Below are 21,593 nucleotides of genomic sequence, written 5' to 3'. Positions count from 1 at the left end.
GTCCGAGTCCCACTGGTTTGCTGCTGGCCAGACGTTGGTTTGTGACTCCAGGTCGATCGTTTCCTATCAGAGTTTGCCAATTTATCTGATTTTCATTGAAACGGTTCCAACAAATTGACAATCTTTACCCATTTCTCGCAAATGTCGAGCTTTCAGCATCTTGAATTTCGCTGATTCGTATGAAAATGCTGCAAATTTGTCCATAAAACGTCTCGCAATATATAAAAAAAATGCTCCGAAAATGGAAGTTTATCAAAAATTTGTCAAAAAAATATCCATAAATGTAAAAAAAAAAACGATGTTTGTAACTGGCCAGGAAGGCGCATTGGGGTTTACCTGTTAGGCCTTCCTGGTATATATATATATATATATATATATATATATATATATATATATATATATATATATATATATATATATATATATATATATATATATATGTATATATATATATATATATATATATATATATATATATATATATATATATATATATATATATATATATATATATATATATATATATATGTATATATATATATATATATATATATATATATATATATATAAATATATATTCATATGTATTTAAAAATAAAAAAATATGTATATGTGATTAAAAGCTCTAGTCGAAACGTCACTTTGTCAGAATTTACTGGATTTTCATGTGACGAAATTTGTATTTCAATCCGCAAATTCCATTATTTTCGCTCCAGAGGCGAATGTAAAACTACCCGAGATAAAAACCTTTCTCAAGACGACTTCACTACGTGGCAAATAGTACAACTATTTTACATTTGAAGTTCGCTACGCTCAGTATTGAGTATGCACTACAAAAGAATTACACATGTATATTGTACAGCTTAGGAAAACATATAAAATCCTCGAGGCTCAAAAGTAAAAGTATTGAAAAACATTTCGTTATTCGTAGATATTACCAAACAAACTAACCGGGAGATGTTATGAAAGAATTACTCACAACTACATATATCAATAAACTTGTGAAGAATTCCGGTGATTACAACAAGATGTTTTTATACCCTTAAAGTATAAAAACAAATTACTCAAGTACTATTATTGACTTTTGATCACCGATTTAAAATAATCTTGAGTTAAAAATAATATATAAAATGTATTATGAACATATACAAGAGTTTTCAATAGGCTTTTAAGTTTTCCTATTAGATATATTGTATACAGTGTCAGCCTTACACCCTATGGCGAGGTCGGACAATTTTTTTATAAGCGCCTCTAGAAAAAATATAAAAAACAAGTTACCGTCCTCCTTTTTCCGGCCTTGGAACCGCCAGTAAAGTGACTAACAAGGTTTTCCAACCCCACTGCTGGAGTTAAAAATAAATAAACAAATTAATAAAATTATATATTGTAGAAGTGAAATTCCCGTGCCTTTTTTTCGGCAAAATCTTTATTAAAGCTGAAAAATCGAGATTTTCAGGGAACATTTTTTATCATTTTCAATAGATAGAGTTCCCAAACTGGATAGTCTATATTGTGACATTGTAGACCGGGAATGACTTTAAATTAAATTAAGTTTCGAAAATGTTAGAAAAATTCGCATCGCAACCCAAATGTTCGGCTATAATTCTTGTAAATGTTGTTTTATGAAATTCAGTACAATGAGTAGATTAATTTCATTAAGTTCAACTAATAATTTCATTATTAATTATATTAGATTTTGAATTCGCGTCTCTTTCTGGTAGATTTTTTAGAAAATACAAAAAAAAACCCACACCTATGAATATTCGTTCAACTGCTCGAATCTTTTTTTCATTGGCACTAATGTTGTATCTTAAAGAGGATTAAAAAACTCGACCTCTAACTATTACTCGGGACAAATGGTGAACTCGTTTTGTGTATTCTTGTCAAATTGGCATTTCACGGGTATGATTAATTGTTTAAATACCGATTATATTTGTAATTCCACTGCTAAATCTTTAGCGGACACTTGCAATTTTCGCTTCCCATCGTGTGTCGGATAATATTTTTAAGGAATATAATTGCACGTGATCAGTTAAAATCTTCCAACGATAAATTTAAGCTGAAAATAGTGTAAACAATCTTTGGAGAGTACCGAAAAAGTTTGCAATGTTACGGAAGATTTTTCAGCGCTATATAGCACAAGATTTAAATTGTAGATGCCACAGAAAAATGTGAAAGTATTTTTTTTGAGAAGCATAATAGAATATAAAAGGGATTGCGCCTTCGCCCAATGAATAGAAATGCCGAGTACAAATGTTTGAACTTAGAGAGTGGAAGTCAAAATCAGATCACAATTTTTTGACGGCAGGAATGTCACTGAACTAACAGAGTGAAGCTACATAATAAAAAGCTTGTAAAAACATAAGGATTACGTCAAAAAGTTAACAAGATCCTGGAATTCTAAACTTTTCCAGATTTTTTTAAAGGGGTTTTTTTAGAGGTTTGTTTTTTGAGTTAGCAATACTTTTTCCAACGATAGCAATACTTTTTTCAAAACATAAAAAATGAAAGGAATTAAAAAATCAGCACGATTAACCATTTGAATGCTGACCAAATCCGAACGACGTTTTGCCAACAAGTTCATGAGCCTGAAATACGCGGATAGGCGTTGTATTTTGAGTATGTAAAAAATAAACAAGAATACTACCCGCTAAGCGTTTCCAGGCAGCATTGAAAATAAATGCATTGAACATGGGTCGTGTAATCCGTGTCAATGTTTATAAAGACTGGTTTCTGAACATATAATCATAGCCGAATTTCCCGGTGGAAATCCCTAACTGCCGAGTATTTTAGATTGCGGCTTGGCATTTAGATTGTGAGCATTACACTTTAACAACAAAGAAGAACTAGTTTTGGAAAAATACATTAATTAATAAACTTCTTTTGTTTATTTTATATTGTTTTGTTTAAGATATATTTCTAAACACACCTTTATAAAACTCAAAATTGTCGGCGGTAGTTATATAGGGTTTGTTTAGATTAGCTACAATGTTTATACCTGCTTTCTAATGGATTTCTAAATAATTCTAGTTGGAAATGTTGGCGAAGCTTTCAACAGAAAAGACGTCAGCACTCAAAGGGTTAAGAATCCAGTGGCCAGTAGCCTTATGTGTTTGTCTTTCCGCCATTCACTCGTTTTATTTATTTATTTATATATATTTTAGCTATCAAGCTAATTTAAAAATACATCTTAATTATTATACTTAACTCTAAAATTTATAATTAACTTATATGTACTGTCCCTCACAGAGGTATCTCTTCGCACCTCGCAGGAATGCATCCATGTTTTTAGCAGACCTGATGCACTCAGGGAGGGTATTATACATGAGCACACCCCTGTGAAAAACACCCCCAGCCGTCTTATTCTTTCATACTCTACTTACAACTAGTTTGTCCTTATTTCTAGTATAAAAACTATGTTTATCTCTATTCCTTATTAACTTTAAAATTAAATATATTTTTTAATAATCATCAAAATACTTAAGTAATAACTTATGATCTAACTTATAAACAAAAGACAATGTACTTATATTTAAACTAATTCTAATACTCTTCCATTCTAATTCATCTAACATACTTCCAATACTCTTAAACCTACTCACATTCAAATGTTTTGTCAGGTTTTAATTATTGTGAAGATGAATAGATGAAGTCAGACGATGGTTGTGTAAAAGTTTGTTTTTGTTTGTAACAATGGTTTTTTTTTTTTTTTAAATTAATTACAGATCGCAGAGAAGAGTGCTTCGACCACACGATGACCGGTGAAACGTCATCATGGCGACCGTCGACAAGCAAATGCGACAGCTCGACGACGTCTCGTTGGGCATATTGAACGTCCGCCTTCAGGACAAGTTGAAGCGTTTGACCGAGCCGGAAGATGAGCCACCGGAAGCGGCGAGTTTCGTGTGCGATTGCGGCAAACCGCTCAGGGAAAACGCGTTTTTCCCGTGCGTGGTGCAGAGCTACCTGTCGAGGACGGTGGACGAGGGTGTGGTGCGTGGGCTGCTGAAGGCGTTCGTCGCCAACTTGGAGGCGAAAAGTTGCGAAGGGGTGAAGAGACGCGCCAAAGTTGCGAAAGTTAACTTGGGCAGGGGGAGATGGCGAGTAGGGGGCGGAACGCGCCGGCGCCGCAGTGCATCGATCGCGAGGAGGAGGAGGAGGTGGGGGCCCAAGGGGGGGTTGTGGGTGGGGGCCCAAGGGGTGGGGCAAGCGGGGGGGCAAGCGGGGGCGCAAGCGGGGGCGCAAGCGGGGTTGAGAATAGGGCGCAGTCGCTGCTCACAAGCTACGGCGGCTCGCCGCCTTTGCCGGTGTGCGCTCGCACTTTGCGAGCGTCTAAACACCGTACTACTACCTCTGCTAAACCAAAAACCAACGCCGACGAAAAATTCCAAGAAAAGCCAAACAGCCAAAAGAAAATCGAGAAAAGTCCACGACAACAACAACTACCACTTCCACATATCGCACACCTTACAAAATCGATCTGCCCAAAAGGAGGACCCAAGTGGAGAAGAAACGCGCGACGAGAGCGTGCTCCATATAACCAACAAAATAGAGTTAGACAACAAATTCCAAATTGAACAAACGCTAGAATACTTCGAGGAGGAGTCCAGCGACGAGACGAAAGAGTTGGAAGAGTTCGAACGCCAGGAGCGGTGGGCCTCCAATGAGGAATACTTCACGCTCAACTCGAAACTGTTCTCGAATTCGAGCTGCCAGTTCGACGTGACGAACCTAGTCGAGTACGAGCGCAAAGCTCAAGATTCCAACTTGGTCAACTTGGAGTGCTACGATGAGCTGTTAGAGTCTTCGGAGGACGACGAATCTCCGGACAAGATGAGGGGGGATCAGCCCAAGAGTAGCGGCGCTGCTCCGGCGGCCGAGGACCGACGCCACAATAAAGACGTGACCAAGCTGAAGTCGTCGATCAAAAAAATGCCTCGCACCAAGTGCAAAAAGAATCGCGTCACCTTCAACGAGAACAAGAACGAATTCTTCGAGGCTGATTATATTATACTCATCAGGGAGGAGTGCCAGTATGACGAGGAGAGCGACGAGGGCATATGCACGTGCAGCCAGCATGAAATGGTTCGGCTCACGTGTTGCGATACCGAGTGTAACGGGTATGAGAGGGAGGCTGGGGCTGTTTGCGTCGTGCCACCCGGAGAGTTCGTCGTCGACCAGGTGACTTTGAGTCCTCCGGAAGGGTATAAGGACTCCGGGCTGTTCAATCAGGACGGCACTTTCAAGGATCAGAGCTTCTTCGCTCGCGAAGGGCCCGGTCTGCTGGTGAGCGAGGGTTCTGGAGCAGTTTTCACGCCGCAGCATCTGAGGCAGTTGCAGGTTATACAGAGGTTGCAGAGGGAGCAGTTGAGGAGGGCTCGAGCCTCGCTTGTCGTCGATGGTGAGTTCCATTTTTTTATTGTTAAACTTATATCATCATTTCAAAAGTCAACTGAAAACTTAGATCACTTTCAAAGTTTAAACATTTCTATGATTAAATTGTTTAACATTTTTCTTTCCATTAAAATTCATGTATTTACTTTAATTAAATTTACTATCATGCGTACGAGGTGCGTAATTGAACACGCGATTTGTAAAGGTAAACAATGGCAAATTCCACTTTGAATATAATAGACAAATCTATTATCAGATATCTTCTGAATATCTTACACGTGTTAAGCTCGATGATTTGTGAAAGCTCCATTGTCTATGCGTGTTTTGACTAGACGTCTATGACTCAAGAATGTCTAATATATATATGTACCTGTATAAAAGTATCATAAGATATAAACGATTACTTTGAACTTATCTCTACATCGCTTTTGTGTTTTATGTGTTACATTTTTCAGCAGAAAAAACGAAATCGAATTGTCTCATGACCACAAAACTTCGTCTGTCGATACTTCAACATCATCGGTATAATGGCAGAAAAGGTTATAAAGTCAAATATCCTTGTTTTGAGACAATTTATTTTTTCGAAAATCAAAGAGTTTGAAGCTCTCTATTTTGTGACCTAAGTGAAAAAATGCTAATTCGATAAACAAATTCAAAACATCCGATTTTTGACTGAACTTTTTCTGCCAGTACACCAGCGATATATTGTGTATGTAAAGATGTACGTAATATAATTTGTACATTATATTATAATTTACGTACATAAACGATTTTTTTATTTATTTTTAAATGCTTTTTATTTTTACTAAATTATGTCCACAATACATTTTATATTATTTTTATTTTCTATTTTACAATTTTAATAGATAAAGGAAGAAAATAAACAAGTTTAATATGTATGTATAACTATTTAAATAAAGCAATAGGTCAATCGATGACTTTGTTTTTCCCAATGAAATCAACCCAAATATTCAATTTGTAAAAGCAATGTAATATCTAAACAGTTATTAATTGCAGTGACTTTTAAATGTATGTAATGATCAAAATCTATTCATAAATTTGTTCAGTATATATTTACTTTTATTAGTTTCATCTATTCTATAAAATTACACACGTAATATGTAGCACAATATAATTTTCAAAACTACGAGCCAGCTATCAAAATAAACTAACCGGTTTATATGTATACATATTAATTAAATAATATTGACCATTTATTGTAATTACTGGCCATTTCTCTGTACTACACCCGAATGTACTTAACGTTTACTTTAGTTACTGATCATTTTTATAATTAATGATTTTAATTATAATAACAAACCAAAAGCGATTGAAGCCACCAACCGATTAAATGCAAGCCCAATTGAAAAATTCTGTCCAATTTGTATGAAAAGGGGAAAATTCTGTCCCATATAATATATGGCCTGTATTTAATTACTGACCTATTAAATACAGGCCATATATTATATATAGGTATAAACAACAGTATATTAAAGCTAATGTTGTCGACTACATATTGTATATTATCGAATTGTATAACTTTGTATGTACATACATATTTACGTTGTACAAAAAAAATATGACGTTGCATCATTTCACACGTTTGAGTCAGATCCATTTAGCCGAAACTAAACATACAAGTCCAGATTGGTAAATCATAAATAAATATAGATTACTTCGTTACGTAATAGCTATTTTTTTTTATAGCAATGTTGAAGTGTTGACTTTAAATATTATCCACGTTTAAACAGATTACGTTTACTACACTACAGATTACTACGTATAATCCATAAATCCACGAACGATTCCATTTAGCGTGTTACGTTTTCGACATTAATTAATTTTTGCAAAATAAATAAAGTCAAAATTTAAATTAATTTTCAATAAATCGCGTATTATATTTAAACAGAAAAATAGGCAAATAATAATCAAGACTGAAAATTGAAATCTAGCCTCTCTTTTGTTATCAAGTTAAAATGAAACAGCTGTTTGATCAAAATTTTAATTATTTAGAATGTAAACTTTTAAAATCTATTATAAATTCCGTAGAATCGAGCGTTTTAATTATTAATTCAATTAATCTCATATAAAGTTTTTTACGCCATAAACTCTGAATTCACGGTTTGTTTTGCACTTGCATTGCATTTTGTAATAACGCATTGATGTAGATTTCATATCAATGACAATAAAATCAATCAAATATTTAAAACTATCTAAAGTCCAAAATTAAACATACATACATCATATCTTGTACTCACATATGTACATATATGTATAATATTATCTGAAATTATTACCATGAAATAAAAAATAATTTTTCATTTAAAACAACAATAAAAGTCTATATTTTTCATCGGCAACTTTAAATCTTTATAGTTAATTAATATAATAATCAGTCACTAAAACGAATTGCCAGTTATTATAAAAAAATATTAGTAAATAAAATAAACAGTGAGTATATGTATGTATGTACATATGTATGTACTACGGTTTAATTGCATTACAATATGTACATATGTATGTATCAAGATATAGCGCCTAATGGAACAATATTTGAAGCCGAAAAGCCGTGAGTGACTTTATAAAATGAGCATTCAGGCATATGCCAGAAGTATTTACTTCTAAGTATAAACTGATAAATTAACTGCCTATATTTGTATATACGCATGTGCCTTGAATTACTGACCATTTCCGATAGCGGACGTTTAAACTAAACAATGCGTCGAAACGATTTCCAGATAGCATTTAGTGGAATATTGTATTTCAATATATAATCAATACATACATATGTACATATATTGAAATACAATATATAACTATTCGCTATTTGAAAACTTGACTGCTTCGGCACATCATATTATTTTGCAAACTTTGTTCGCTGTGTGTACATATGCACGCATGCATGTGTATTACAAAGCATTCTGTTTGTCGGGAGATCTATTCATAACAAAGTTTGCAAATGCATTCTCTCGATTGAACGACTTGAATGTATTCGAAATGCGCTTGCATATTTGCTAAAGTACATATGTACACAAAGAAATATTTACACTTTCAGTGCCGAGCATATTTCACATTTAAAAGTGAAGCCGTATTTGATGAATTTATTAAACAGAAACTAAATGTGCTTTGTTTGCAGTTCAACAATTACATCCTAAGCCATTCGTAGAATTTGAGATATAAATTTTTCATTCTATACACGTTAATAAATACATACATATATATATATTTATATATATATATATATATATATATATATATATATATATATATATATATATATATATATATATATATATATATATATATATTCTCTTCAAATTAAAGTTTTTCGTCACGTGTTCAGTTAGTCTTGTTAGTTGTTGGGTCGTGGAATGTCCAGTGCGAAATCCAAATTGTTCATTTATTAATTTCTTATCTTCAACTTTGATAGATCATGAAAACGTGATGAGTGATCGATTAAGAGTTCGAATCAGTCAAAATCTCGATTTTCAATTTTCGCATGATCACAAAACTTCATTGATTGGTACCTACGTACATAAATATAAAGTGATAATGTAAATGTCGAAGTAATTTGAAGTGATATTTTCGTCGAAAAGTTTAATGTTTGTTGATTTAAAAAAAAAATCAATGAAACTTTAAATCGATTTCGTAATACATCGCAAACATTTTACAGTGTATGTAAATGATGCGTCTCGAATGGTTTTCGGTTAGCTTAAAAAGTATAAAAGGAAACAATAGTAAGGATTTTATATGGAACCAGATAGGAAAATTCTAATTCAGTTTGACTTTGATTTAATAAAAATCTAAAGCTTCAATGTACTTTGTTTATATACATAGCATAATAACGTGTGTATTATACTTCTACATAACGCTATTTTTTTCAATCTGTTGATATGGCAGTGCGTCACCGAAAGGTTTCATTTTTAACAAAGAACGAATGAAAAGAATCTTCACTTATAAGGCTTTTTTGATTAAAAAACTTTTCATAAATAGAATAAAATTCAAATAATACATTTGAAAATATTTTGAAGGCATTATTATGTTAAAGGCGGTCTCATTTTTTCCAAGACGATCGGCAAATATCTTTATTTTTAACGTATTTTTTTCCAAGAACGATTGAACCGTCGATATGTCGATGATTACAAATACATGTCTAATTACATACGTTTTTCTATAAAAAGTAATATTAAATTAACTTATATTTAAATCTAATGTTTCCACATTTACATATATATAGTTTTAAAAATTTATTTGATTGAAAATATCCCAATAATTAATATTCCTATAAGTAAAATAATATGAAACGTTCCACGGTGTACATATGTATGTATGAACTACGTCATGGGATGTATATTGCTGCTTTAATGTACAGACATGTATTTGTAATCATCGACATATCGACGGTTCAATCGTTCTTGGAAAAAAATACGTTAAAAATAAAGATATTTGCCGATCGTCTTGGAAAAAATGAGACCGCCTTTAACATAATAATGCCTTCAAAATATTTTCGGTTCGATAAAAGATATTCTATAACAGATATTCACATTTTACACACATTTATACAAGTGGAAATGTGGCACATTTATATTTTATTATTATAGATTTGATTGAAACCTTCATAGATACAAACATGTACATACATGTATGTATGTAATAAATAAATAAATGTAAATGTGTATATGTATTTAATCAACCGTGCTTGAATGAACTTATATTTCCACATTCAAAGATTTCAATTTATGATATTAAAAAAACTGTAAAGAAAATTCTTTTATTCAAATTTCATGGAATAATATTATACCAGACGAATTATACATATCATACACTGAAGCTTTTCAGTATGGTGGTTTATTTTATTATTTTAGAGGCTTAGAACAATCATAAAAAAATTAAAAACCATAATTGTACATCAATAATTCAAATTCTACAATTAAGTTCTTATTTATGACTTCCCTAAAATTTTTAATAATAAAAATAGAAAGAACTTGAAAAGCGCAATGAAGACTCATCTTTCGTTTCTGAAATCTCAAACTTTAGATATCAGATAGATCTGAAAAAAATATACGTGTTGAAAAAATTATATTGAAAAGTTATAACTTAATAATATTGTTCTTGATATGTCAGACTTTAGACATATGGAGATCATTCTAAAGAATGAACTAAATATATGGATATACATAACCGAGTTTTCATCTCGAAATGAAACGTTTTGCAGTAAATTGGGTAGAATCAAAAAAAACTGATTTATATACATAGGACGGGCTTAGTAGAACGACATCATATGGAAAACATTTTAACTTAATTGATCACATGCTGAAAAACGAAGCGCTTAATTCAATATACATACATACGTACTGTTTTTTTTATTTATTTAAAAGCCTTTGAGAGCCTTTTAAACGCTCATCGTATATATTGCATTATAAAAATATTGGCAAAATGTCTCTTTTAAATTGAATTTTTTCCTGCATAAGAGATTAAAGGAATAATTTTTCCGCACATCGGCATCAAAGGTAACTAGGTGGGGTAAAATTATGCCATAATTATCCTGTTCGTGGTTTTCAACCACGTATAAAATATCAATATAGAATTAAAGAGCAGAACATTTTCGATTAACTAATTTATTGTCGTTTATTTCGGTTTATTGTCGGAATAAAATTTATGACAACTTTTCAATAAGAAAAATTGCATTTTTTCGTACGTTTAACTTATACTTACACTTACAAATTAAATTATTCGAAATCGACCGGTCGAAAATCAACTGTTCGAATGTCACATTACTCAATATATTATATTATATTATACAAGTGCGTCAAACGTCAATTGTATGAAATTCAATTTGCTCCATACAATGTGAATACTTTTTTTATTTTTTCCCAAGGAATTTTAACATGTCTAGAAAAAAATTACAACATTAAAACGTATAAACTACGGATAGTATTTATATGCATTTAATATTTATTTATTAAATGCTTGGACCTTTATGGCATTACGGAAATTCTTAATTTGTCGAAATTACATTGGTCAAAAATATAAGAAGAAACAAAAAACTTTTTATTATTATTTTGTTTCTTTTATTTTCTGTTATATTTTTGACCATTGTAACGCATTAGGAATTCCTGTAATGCTACAATGGTCCGAACTTTAAATAAATATTTTCGATCATCGTGATACATTAAGAATTCCAGTGATGCCACAATGGTCCAAACTTAAATAAATAAACATACTTTACAACAGCAGCAAAAGTTCAAATAAAAATAATAAAAGTAGTCACAAAACATAAATATAAGGAGCAAAATTGAGAATTTCTCGTATCAACACTCAGCATAAATATATGTGTGTACAAGAACCAGCGGTGAATACAAAACATCCCCGTGAGACCCAAGTAGAAGATATAAAATATTATAAGTCTTATGCTATTTCACGAACATATGTATTTACATATACATGATTTGTGTAGACGTTTCTACGCGTTGTAGAGACGTTCCTATATATGTACATATATAGAATTGACAATCGAGGAAATCGTGTTTCCATCGATATTAAAATTGATTTCGAGCAGTTGCATTCAAGTAACTTACTAGATACTTGTAGTAACACGTCCACGTGTCAAATACTGCATGTGACAGTTCAAATATGTTAGGAAACGTCGGACGTATTTACAAATGCAAATACATATATAGGTATATATGTATATGTATGTATATTCTCAGCGTGTAAACAGAAATGCTCAAACTGTGGCTATATTTTGATAGCACACATTTCACTCAAGTCAATGATTTTTTTTTAAATTTAAAATTTCCAATGCAATATTTTCGCTAGGTCCATCGTAGGAAGTTCAAATTTTGTATTTTTCGCTCCTGCCCAATGTATAACCTTCGTCACAATATAAATATACACACACACAATCTTATACATACATATGTATGAATGTATGTTGGATGAATGAATTCCGACTCGTGTAAATCGGACAATTCCTATTGTTTTTCATCCTAGGATCGTGTGGTGTAAGCTCCTGTTACTTGGCCGCAATTTTCTTCTGTGGAAATGAAAATTGTTGCGAACCACTGAGCCACTGTGTAAACCCATTCCCGCACTTACCAGCAAATGAGATTTTCCTCGCCAACGATACGCAAAATTAAATTGCAACAAGGATTTTCCGTTATATGTAGTTCTACTGTTTGGTTTTTAAAAATAAACAGACGTTAAAACATATTGTCGTATGAAATATTTTATAATATTATCTTTCGAAAATATTATTATATTTGCTACATATAGAATGAGTTTCACTTTACTACAAAGTCTAAGTCATATTTTATTTTATTTTACATATTAGTTCCAACTCACTGTGGCCAGTCATTCAATTATCGCAATATAATAATAATATAACATAACATCATAATAATAATAATAATGACATAATAATAATAACACCACATTTATAATTGTTAAAATAAACTATTGGCGTTCCTTAACAACCACTCAATCAAATTAGCCTAGTTTATATTGAAGAGGTCAACTTCTCCAGCAACCCGGTTGAGCAGATATGTATGTATATCGCCCTAGATATAGGAGACGTTGCCAACATATTTGTGCGAGTCATAGGAGGAACAAACAAATCACGATTCCTCAGGTCCCTGAATTTACTAGGTGCATATAACCTAAATTCATTAAGAACTTCAGGATTGTGTATTATCCCATTTAATAGTTTGAAAAGCGCCTTCCGAGAAACATAACCCGACGAGACTCCAATGAGTTGAAACCTAACGCCCCTAATAGGAATGCACTAGGATATAGCCAAGGATAATAATCTTACAATTTCATATAAAGATATCTGAGAAACCGTTTTTGGATTCCCTCAATCTTCAATGATTGTGTCATATGGGCCGGACTCCATATAATGGAAGAAAATTCTAGAATGCTACGTACTAGAGATTCATAAAGAATTTTAAACACCAATGCACTCTGAAAATGTTTACTAACTCGTAGTGAGAATCCCAGCATTTTTGTGACCCGCAAACAAGTATTGTCTAAGTATCGTTTAAAATGAAAATTATTTGAGAACAAGACCCCCAAATCACAAAATTCATCCACAAACTTTAATTCGACACCACTTAGGCGATGGGGATAGATAAATATGTAGTTGTATAGTTAAATATCAATGGATGTATTATGGATTGAAGCGTTAAATAATTCAAAAAACCATTATTATAAAAGTAGAAATGTGGTTTTATTACAACATTTTCAATAGCTTCTTTTACTTACTCGTAAAATATTGAATCACGATTTTTTTTTTGCAAATTAATGACTATTCCAATATGCATACATGCATATTTAATTATAATTTACACACACATGTATGTAGAATGTATGTATGTATGTATGCAGATGAGATTTGGTTTTGAATAAAGTGTATTCAATGAAATTGTTTCATGATTATACGAGTGTCATACTAAAAAAACTCCATTGTACGTTTTATCCAAGCAATTTTTCCGGCTTTCAGTTCTGGAACTCTTCAACTTTATGTCCTTTCATTCTGCCGCCATTTTTATTTGATCGATTTCACGTCTACAAAACGCTTTATTCTCAGTTCACTTTTCATTCGAGAGAATATAATAAAAAAAGCGCAGCTTCTGGCCATTGGGGAGTTGTCGCAGTGCAGAAACCAATCACCCATTTGTATTCAGAAAATTTTCTCCCGACAGAGTTGCACATCTTTTTTTTAAAACTTCTAGATGAAAGTCTGGTTGTCCTAATGGAACGAAGTACGTGTACACAACCCCTTGTACATACATTCAAAAACATTTAATTATTTTGTTAAAAGCTTTTTAGGGTCGTGGTAAACTGATAGTTTTTCATTAGTTTGACTGTGGATCTTTCATAAAAACTTCTTATAAGGAAAATCGTTCTTCTTATATTAAAACAATTTCCCCAAGATAAAACAGAATTTCACACACAGTCGTCACCATCTTAAATAAAAACGACAGAAGCGCGAATGGATGTAAAGTTGGACATCTTTAGAACTGTTAATATTTCAAAAAAGACTTAAACAATGAATTTAACATAATCATTGGATTAGTATTAAATCTAGAATATATCTATAGATGCTGAGGAAGCTTCAAATTTTTCTCAAAATCTTTATACCAGTGATTTCCAAATTGAGAGGCGCGGACTAGTACAAAGGAGGCGCGAAAAGTTAGTTTATAGCATAATATAATAATATGTACCTATAATAAACTTTCAAAACATAATCTATTTCTGAAACGCACGTAATTTTTGATATGTTACAAGAGAAATTTTTGATGAAGATACTGACGCTAATACAAATAAAGATAGTAGGAATATATCTAAATGACAGGTATCTAGGAAGTAGAAATATCAAGACAAGAAAGTATGATTCGTTTTATTTATCAATGGTATTTACATATGTATGTAGATGGTTTGAAAAGATCAATGTGTTTGCTTTTTATGGAAGTTCTGGCTGCTGATAGTATGACACGTAGTAAATTACAACGGTACCTTGAAACTAACTTCATAGAATTTTTCAAAGAAAATCATCAGTTTTACATATAAACAGAAGTAAATGTTCCAGAAAATAGTTTCTGTTCCATCAAATACATTGCTAGTATCGTACAAAGTTTCTTAGAGAATCGCAAAATGTACAAAACCACATGCAATATGAGAGATACTAGTTTTGCCTGATACTAGCAGCCTCTTGATATGGTTGAAGTGATGCTCAACTGCGAAACAGTTGTAACAAACAATGCTTGCTGATAAAACAGTTGGAAGAAGAATTGTATATTTCTGTCGAACAGTTTGTATTAATACATTTAAAAATGTGTATTTTATGAAATAAAGTAGGCACTAAGATAAGATTTTTTCGAAAAGGAGGCCTAGTAGCAATAAGTATGGAAAGTAATTGAGTACTGCATTAAGTAATTGCTAAAATTTAGCTATAATTCAGAAATTCCTCAAATATACAGAATTTTACGTAAAAACATTCATATACACAACATATCAAAATTATAAGCAAATTTATTTTCCTAGTTTCCATTTTGACGTTTCAAGTTTAAATAATATTAATGAATCTAGTTTAAGGGTTCAACGTTTATGTTGAGTGACGTTTTCCCAACATTCTAACAACAACTTTTTATTTATGACTAATGGGCGCTAAGCCTATTGAACAATTTTTACTGTACTCACCAAAATAGATGAAATTTTGTGCGAAAATTCGACCTCGAGATTTTGATTGATTTGTATTTTGATTCTTGTAATGAATGGACCTGTTTTAAATGAACATAAACTTTTGCGATAGTTTCATAATGAAATAGTATGTTTGTATGTATGTAAAAATTCCTGTAATCACGTACATGTACATACTGAATTCGTAAATTCCTTGGAAGCATAATATTTGATATCCCTGCACGTGTATTTTATAGAGATAAACAGCCTAATTATATAATTTTCAGATTAAATCGGTTTGATTTTAAATAAAACTATTATAAAAAGGTTACATAAATTTTTATGATTTTTTTTTACGTATAAAAGCACTGTCAGTAACATACAATACAAATATATGTATTTGTTCATGTGTAGGTATGTTATACTTTTTTGACAGACTCGCTAAAATGAACTCAAACAGGTTTATGCTGAAAGCGCATAAAATTTTTAAATGCAAAGCCTCGTACAAAGTTTTTAATCGTTTTCAGCTTTCGCGAGTACGAGTAATTTCAAAGCCTGACAGATGCTTTTCACAAAAATATTAAAAAAATATAAATATATGTATAAAATAAGACCATCAAAATAGTCAATGCGGCAAGCGTGGTGTGGTATTGTTTTCATTTTAGATTTTTATTCTTATTTTTAATCACTATCGTATTTATCTAAGAATTCTGCTGCTTTCAAGTCTACCATCTCGATGTATAAGGCGCATAGGTATAAGCATTTTATTCTTCTTTTTTTTTCTCTCCCTCAAGATCCATTTCAATGGGGACGTATAACAATACGGGTGCGAGCATTCGCGAGTTGTCGAGCTTTTCCAAGCTTTGTGCGAGAGAAATATCGAAACGTGTACAACTTTTAATTAAGACTACGTACTACCTACTCCGTTGTGTTATTTTAAATTATCGAAAAGTTCATTGTTCTTTTTCGTCTTTGGGCAATAAAGCGCCTTTTGCTTAAATTCGGTCACATTGTATTGTGTTGCGCCGTATTGTATTCAGTGATATTACCGTTTGAGGATTAAAACAATTTGATGACTTATTTTAAATGTGATAACTATTCTCTGCGGATGAAACTCGGAAAATGTAGCGTGGATGATTCTGAAAAACTCACTTCGTGTTTCATTTGACGGGTTTGGGTTGCGGGTTTTGCGGGATTGTTCCAAACTAATTTATTCGTAAGCCAAAGGCACCAATTACATATTTTATATTATAAATCAGTTGTCGAAAACCTGTAACCAGAAAACCAGAACTGTATGCGGCTCTTGTCAATTGCCTATTACTACGGTAACCATATTTTTTTGGAGAAAATAAAGGACATACATACATATATAGAATCGTCTGTAACTTACAAAAATGCTTTATAAGTTTATAACATTTATTATAAAATATTAGCTTATAAAATTTTGAATTTTAAACAATCATTTTTATTAAAAAATATAACAATCATTTTTATTAAAAAATATAAGACATTAATTTTGATATTTTTCACAAGAATGAACTTTATTCACTAGCGCAGGTTCATCCTTCAAAAAATTGAAGACAGCTCATTTCGAAGTTGCATTTGGTATAAATCCATGCATTTAATGTGTCCATTTTTAATCAGGTTTTTTCAATGGTCCACATATAGTTCACTAACGAAAATAGTCGTTAAATTCGGGCATTAGTGCAGGGAGATATAAGGAAAATTCAACGATTTTAAAAATGTTTTAGAAAGGATCTTTTTTATCTGCGAAGTATTCAAAGCTTTCAACTCACCTATATTGGAAGGCCTCGTCGTTTTGTCTTCATTATTCGATCTTTTCATTTCTGACAAATTTTAATACATGAAACTTCATAGAATAATTTGACTATGGATTCCGATACTCACTGTTAGCAAAGAAATGTACTAAATTTTGAGTTAAATACTGAAAAGCCAAAAAACTGTAAAAATGGTACATTTTTCTAAACGCTCATATAAACGATCATAAACGAAACAAAACCAGAAAAATTATTGTCATATTCGAATTTAGTGGGTTAAATTTAGTAAAAATTGATTAGACTCCGCTTTGGTAATTTTTACTTTATCTATGTTTTTTTTTGTTGCTAGCTAATCAATATAAGTTTTATAAATTGCATCATTAAGTATTTCGGCGTGAATATTTTTAGCGATAGTCAATATTACAAAAAAAGGGCAATTTAGAGGAAATAAATTAATCGAAAGGACGGAGCAGTGAAATAAAAGACTCCTCGTATGTTCAGCGTACCTATTACGTTACATTAAAGATATAAATGGTATAAAATGCATGTATTACTTTTATATATGCAAGTATTTATGAGTCACCTTTGTCATTAATTTCATTTTTAATATTATATTTCATTGTTCTCTAAAATTTCAATAGCACTTAGCTATTTCGAAAGTTATTCCCAAAAACAGGTCAAATATAACTAATTAATTATATCGAAATTTGTATATAGATATAACTGATATAATTCAAAAAATCATTTTAAAATAGATTGAAAGGTATTCAGTTTATAGAATGAGATTTCAAGTTTATTTAACATATGTCTCTCAAAGAAAATGTTGTGCACCGGATGTTCCCTATATATCAAGTTTACACAAGCAATCGCTTTCTCACAATACAAATAGCATTAGACATACGGTCTTTGACATTTCCTACTCTTCTGTACCAAAGAAAAAGTCAGCTAAGAATCTTCCTTCTCAGTGCCTTTCCTTTAGCAAATTCCACTTGTTCATAGTGATGGAGATATTCTTTGATGACTTACATACGTACATATATAAAGCAATATTTCTCAAACGACCAGCCATCTTATCAAATAGATAATACAAATAAATAAAAAAAAGAAACAACTAAGGTTCATCCCGCACAGTGTGACCGATTGCAAATCTGCCTAGAAAATCGCCTATATCTCAAAAGCCAGCAGTTTGGCTTAGTGGTAGCGTATATATTTAGCACCACTGAGGTCAAAGGTTCGAGTCCTCGCCACTGCTGGTTAGATTTGGGGGTTTTGTGACTCCAAATTGATCGTTTCTCTATCAGAGTTTGCCAATTTTATCTGAACATTGCTGAAACGGTTCCTGAAAATTGGTATTAGATCTAATCCTGTTGTCACAAAATCTGCCTGTGTATAATTTGTAATAATTATACACAGTAATCTGAAATCTATAGATATCTCTATAATTTCGTATTTATTATATGTATAAAAATTGTATACAAAAAAAAAATCTAAAAATAATCCATAGATGTATCTATGATTATTATTTCTGATTAATTGTTATATGCTATATATTCTGATTGTATAAGTATGTATGTATTACTGTATTTCTGATTTCTGATTGTTTATGTATTCTGTATTTCGTTAACGTACACCCGTCGCATTGGAGCAAATCTGTAATGGCGAGTGTATATTTATTTGTAACAATAATGTAATATATATATTAGTGATACAATTCAAAAGCTACAATTTAAATTTTATATGTACACATGATATATTTATAAACATATTTCATCTGAATCTCGATATGAATAAATTTTGCGAAAACGAAAATATCCCAAATACATAAATAAATGTAAAGATTACGATCCGTTGTGAATTCTTTAATTCTGTACAACAGAATCCATTTTTAATCTCTTTGAAGTAAGATTATTTTTCAAGACTGCGTAAGACTAGATTATCATTATTATACCGAAATAAAAATAAATCCAATATAATCCACACAAAAAGGTCTCAATATTGCGAATAGCGAACAATTCAAGCGAATATTTGTTTATATGTACATATAAATTACATTATCCGCGTCGATTATTCTCAGACTGATTCTATTGTACATCTCGATTACAATAATCGACGGTAATTGAAACAGACGAACTTGAGACTTGACTTTCTTACCCCGAAAATAAATAAATCGAATTGTTTTTCTTTCGAAAAATTATGTCGAATCTGCGTGTACATATTTATTCAGCTGTACCATAATTTGCGAAGGCGATGTGTCTCTTCCATTTCATTGCGTTTGATCGAAATTGAATATTTCTATTACATAACGTGCATGTTAAATCATACACATTGTATCTACATATGTATGTAGAATCATATTATATCAAATATGCTTTAAGTATGTATACTATATGTGCGTAGGTATAAACTATGTATATGGAGTAGAATCTCTACTATGTTAAAATTTAATACGTTATCCGCGTTCACAAAAGCTGAAGTAATCTTTTTTTTATGATACACACATAGACAAGTTTTTACAGCATCGTATTATATGTGAATAACATATTAAAGCTCGCAGGGACAAGTGCGATATAGTAAAAGTAAGTTTCATAATAAATGACCTGGACTTTATATCAAATTTGGCATACATAAATAAACATTAGAATGAACCGCACATAGCTGAAATATAATGGTTAAATCTTTTTATGTTTATTTTCCACATTTCTAACTTGAGACTTTCATCTAGAGATTTGTACATCTTTGTTTAATTTTTCAGCAGTGCGATGATTATACCGGTTTACCGGTAATTTAGAAAAATTACCGTCGATTTTTTTTATTCGTCTTTTAAGAAAATAACAGCAAAGCAAACATAATGTATTCACACTATTGTCCGATAGTTTAATTTGAATTAAGTGATTTTTTCAGTTTTCTTTCATTTCATCAAAAAAGACATTTCCTTTCTCAGAATTTCTTTATTTTTTTCTTCTGGGTAGGTTGCTTTCCCAAAATGACTTATTTTTTATTTCTAATAACTGACTGAACCCTTTCTTTTATAGATAACACATTTAGCCGTTAGAAAATAAAATAAAGGATATTTATGTAATAAAACGTTGCAAATATGTTTTGTTGATACCGGTAAAAGAAATAAATATGCCGAGCTATATTTGGAACCCCTTATAGGTACGCATTCATGTATAATGAAGTGTCTTTTTGATAAGTTTTCATTCTTTGAATTCCTGTTATGTTATAAAAATCACATAATAGCAAATTTTATATGAAATGAATATCAGCCAATTATATTACGAGTCGGTTGATTTCGACAAAATTTTTGTAATAGAATATACTACCGAAATATGGCCACTATTTAGTTTTAATCGAAACTACGGAATATTTGCTAAATATTATTCCAACAATGCTTTTGTTTCTCTATAATTGGCCGATAACTACATACATATATTATATCTAATAACATATAAACATACGTTAATACAATATTGAATTTCCGATACTCGGTAAAGAGGTCCCATTAATTATGCACATCATATACGTATGTACACGTAATATGTATGTATGTACATTATAATAGCTTTATTACATGCTCAAATGCTATAGATATTAATGGAAAAGTACTGAAAGGCTAGAGGAGAAAGACAAAAGATTATTTCCTTATAAAATACAAAACTACAATGTAAAAAGACATTTCAAGTATCACTTATTATAGAAACAAATCGATTCGAGCACCCTTCGCCTATTGTCAAAGCACTTTTGTAGAAATATTTTCTGTTTGTATGTATTCAGAGAGTCCTCAGATACAACGTATACATACATACATAAAGAATTATATTTACGAATATCCTCTTTTTAATAATGATCGCAAAAGTGCCAGAGGAAAGGAAGAGGCGGTGTGTAAAAAGAGAGGACTTCGGCAGTCCTCGCAATTTCGCTACAACACAATAATAAAATCGAAACGATAATGGACAGAGAGTATCATCGTATATTCTACCTAAGTATGTACATGTATATGGATAGTGTATAGGGTTCGGCGAAATTTTCGGCGAGATAAACTCGCCGAAATTACGCGATATCGTAAAAAAAGGGCGAGGTTTTCCGATGATATCACCGACGGATAAAAAAAGCTTTCGACGCCATTCGAATCGGATGAAAGTCGAAACTAATAATCTACCCCGTGTGTGATCTAAATTCAAAGGAAAAAGTAAATATACCTACTCTCGAACACGGCAAAAAGCCACTTGTAGTTGAATATTA

At 31.4% G+C, this 21,593-nt stretch overlaps 1 protein-coding gene across 1 annotated transcript in view; it reads left to right on the top strand.

Moving 5' to 3' along the window:
• LOC143922677 (uncharacterized) overlaps positions 1–21,593 on the top strand; it is a 163,645-nt gene that overhangs the window by 26,794 nt on the left and 115,258 nt on the right. Inside the window, exon 2 of the mRNA XM_077446013.1 lies at positions 3,726–5,401. Coding sequence (XP_077302139.1) covers positions 3,775–5,401 — 1,627 coding nt within the window. The 5' untranslated portion in view covers positions 3,726–3,774. The remainder of the gene's footprint in view (positions 1–3,725; positions 5,402–21,593) is intronic.

Source organism: Arctopsyche grandis, chromosome 2 (assembly GCF_051622035.1).
Source record: "Arctopsyche grandis isolate Sample6627 chromosome 2, ASM5162203v2, whole genome shotgun sequence".
NCBI lineage: Eukaryota > Metazoa > Arthropoda > Insecta > Trichoptera > Hydropsychidae > Arctopsyche > Arctopsyche grandis.
This window is presented reverse-complemented; position numbering and strand designations above follow the sequence as displayed.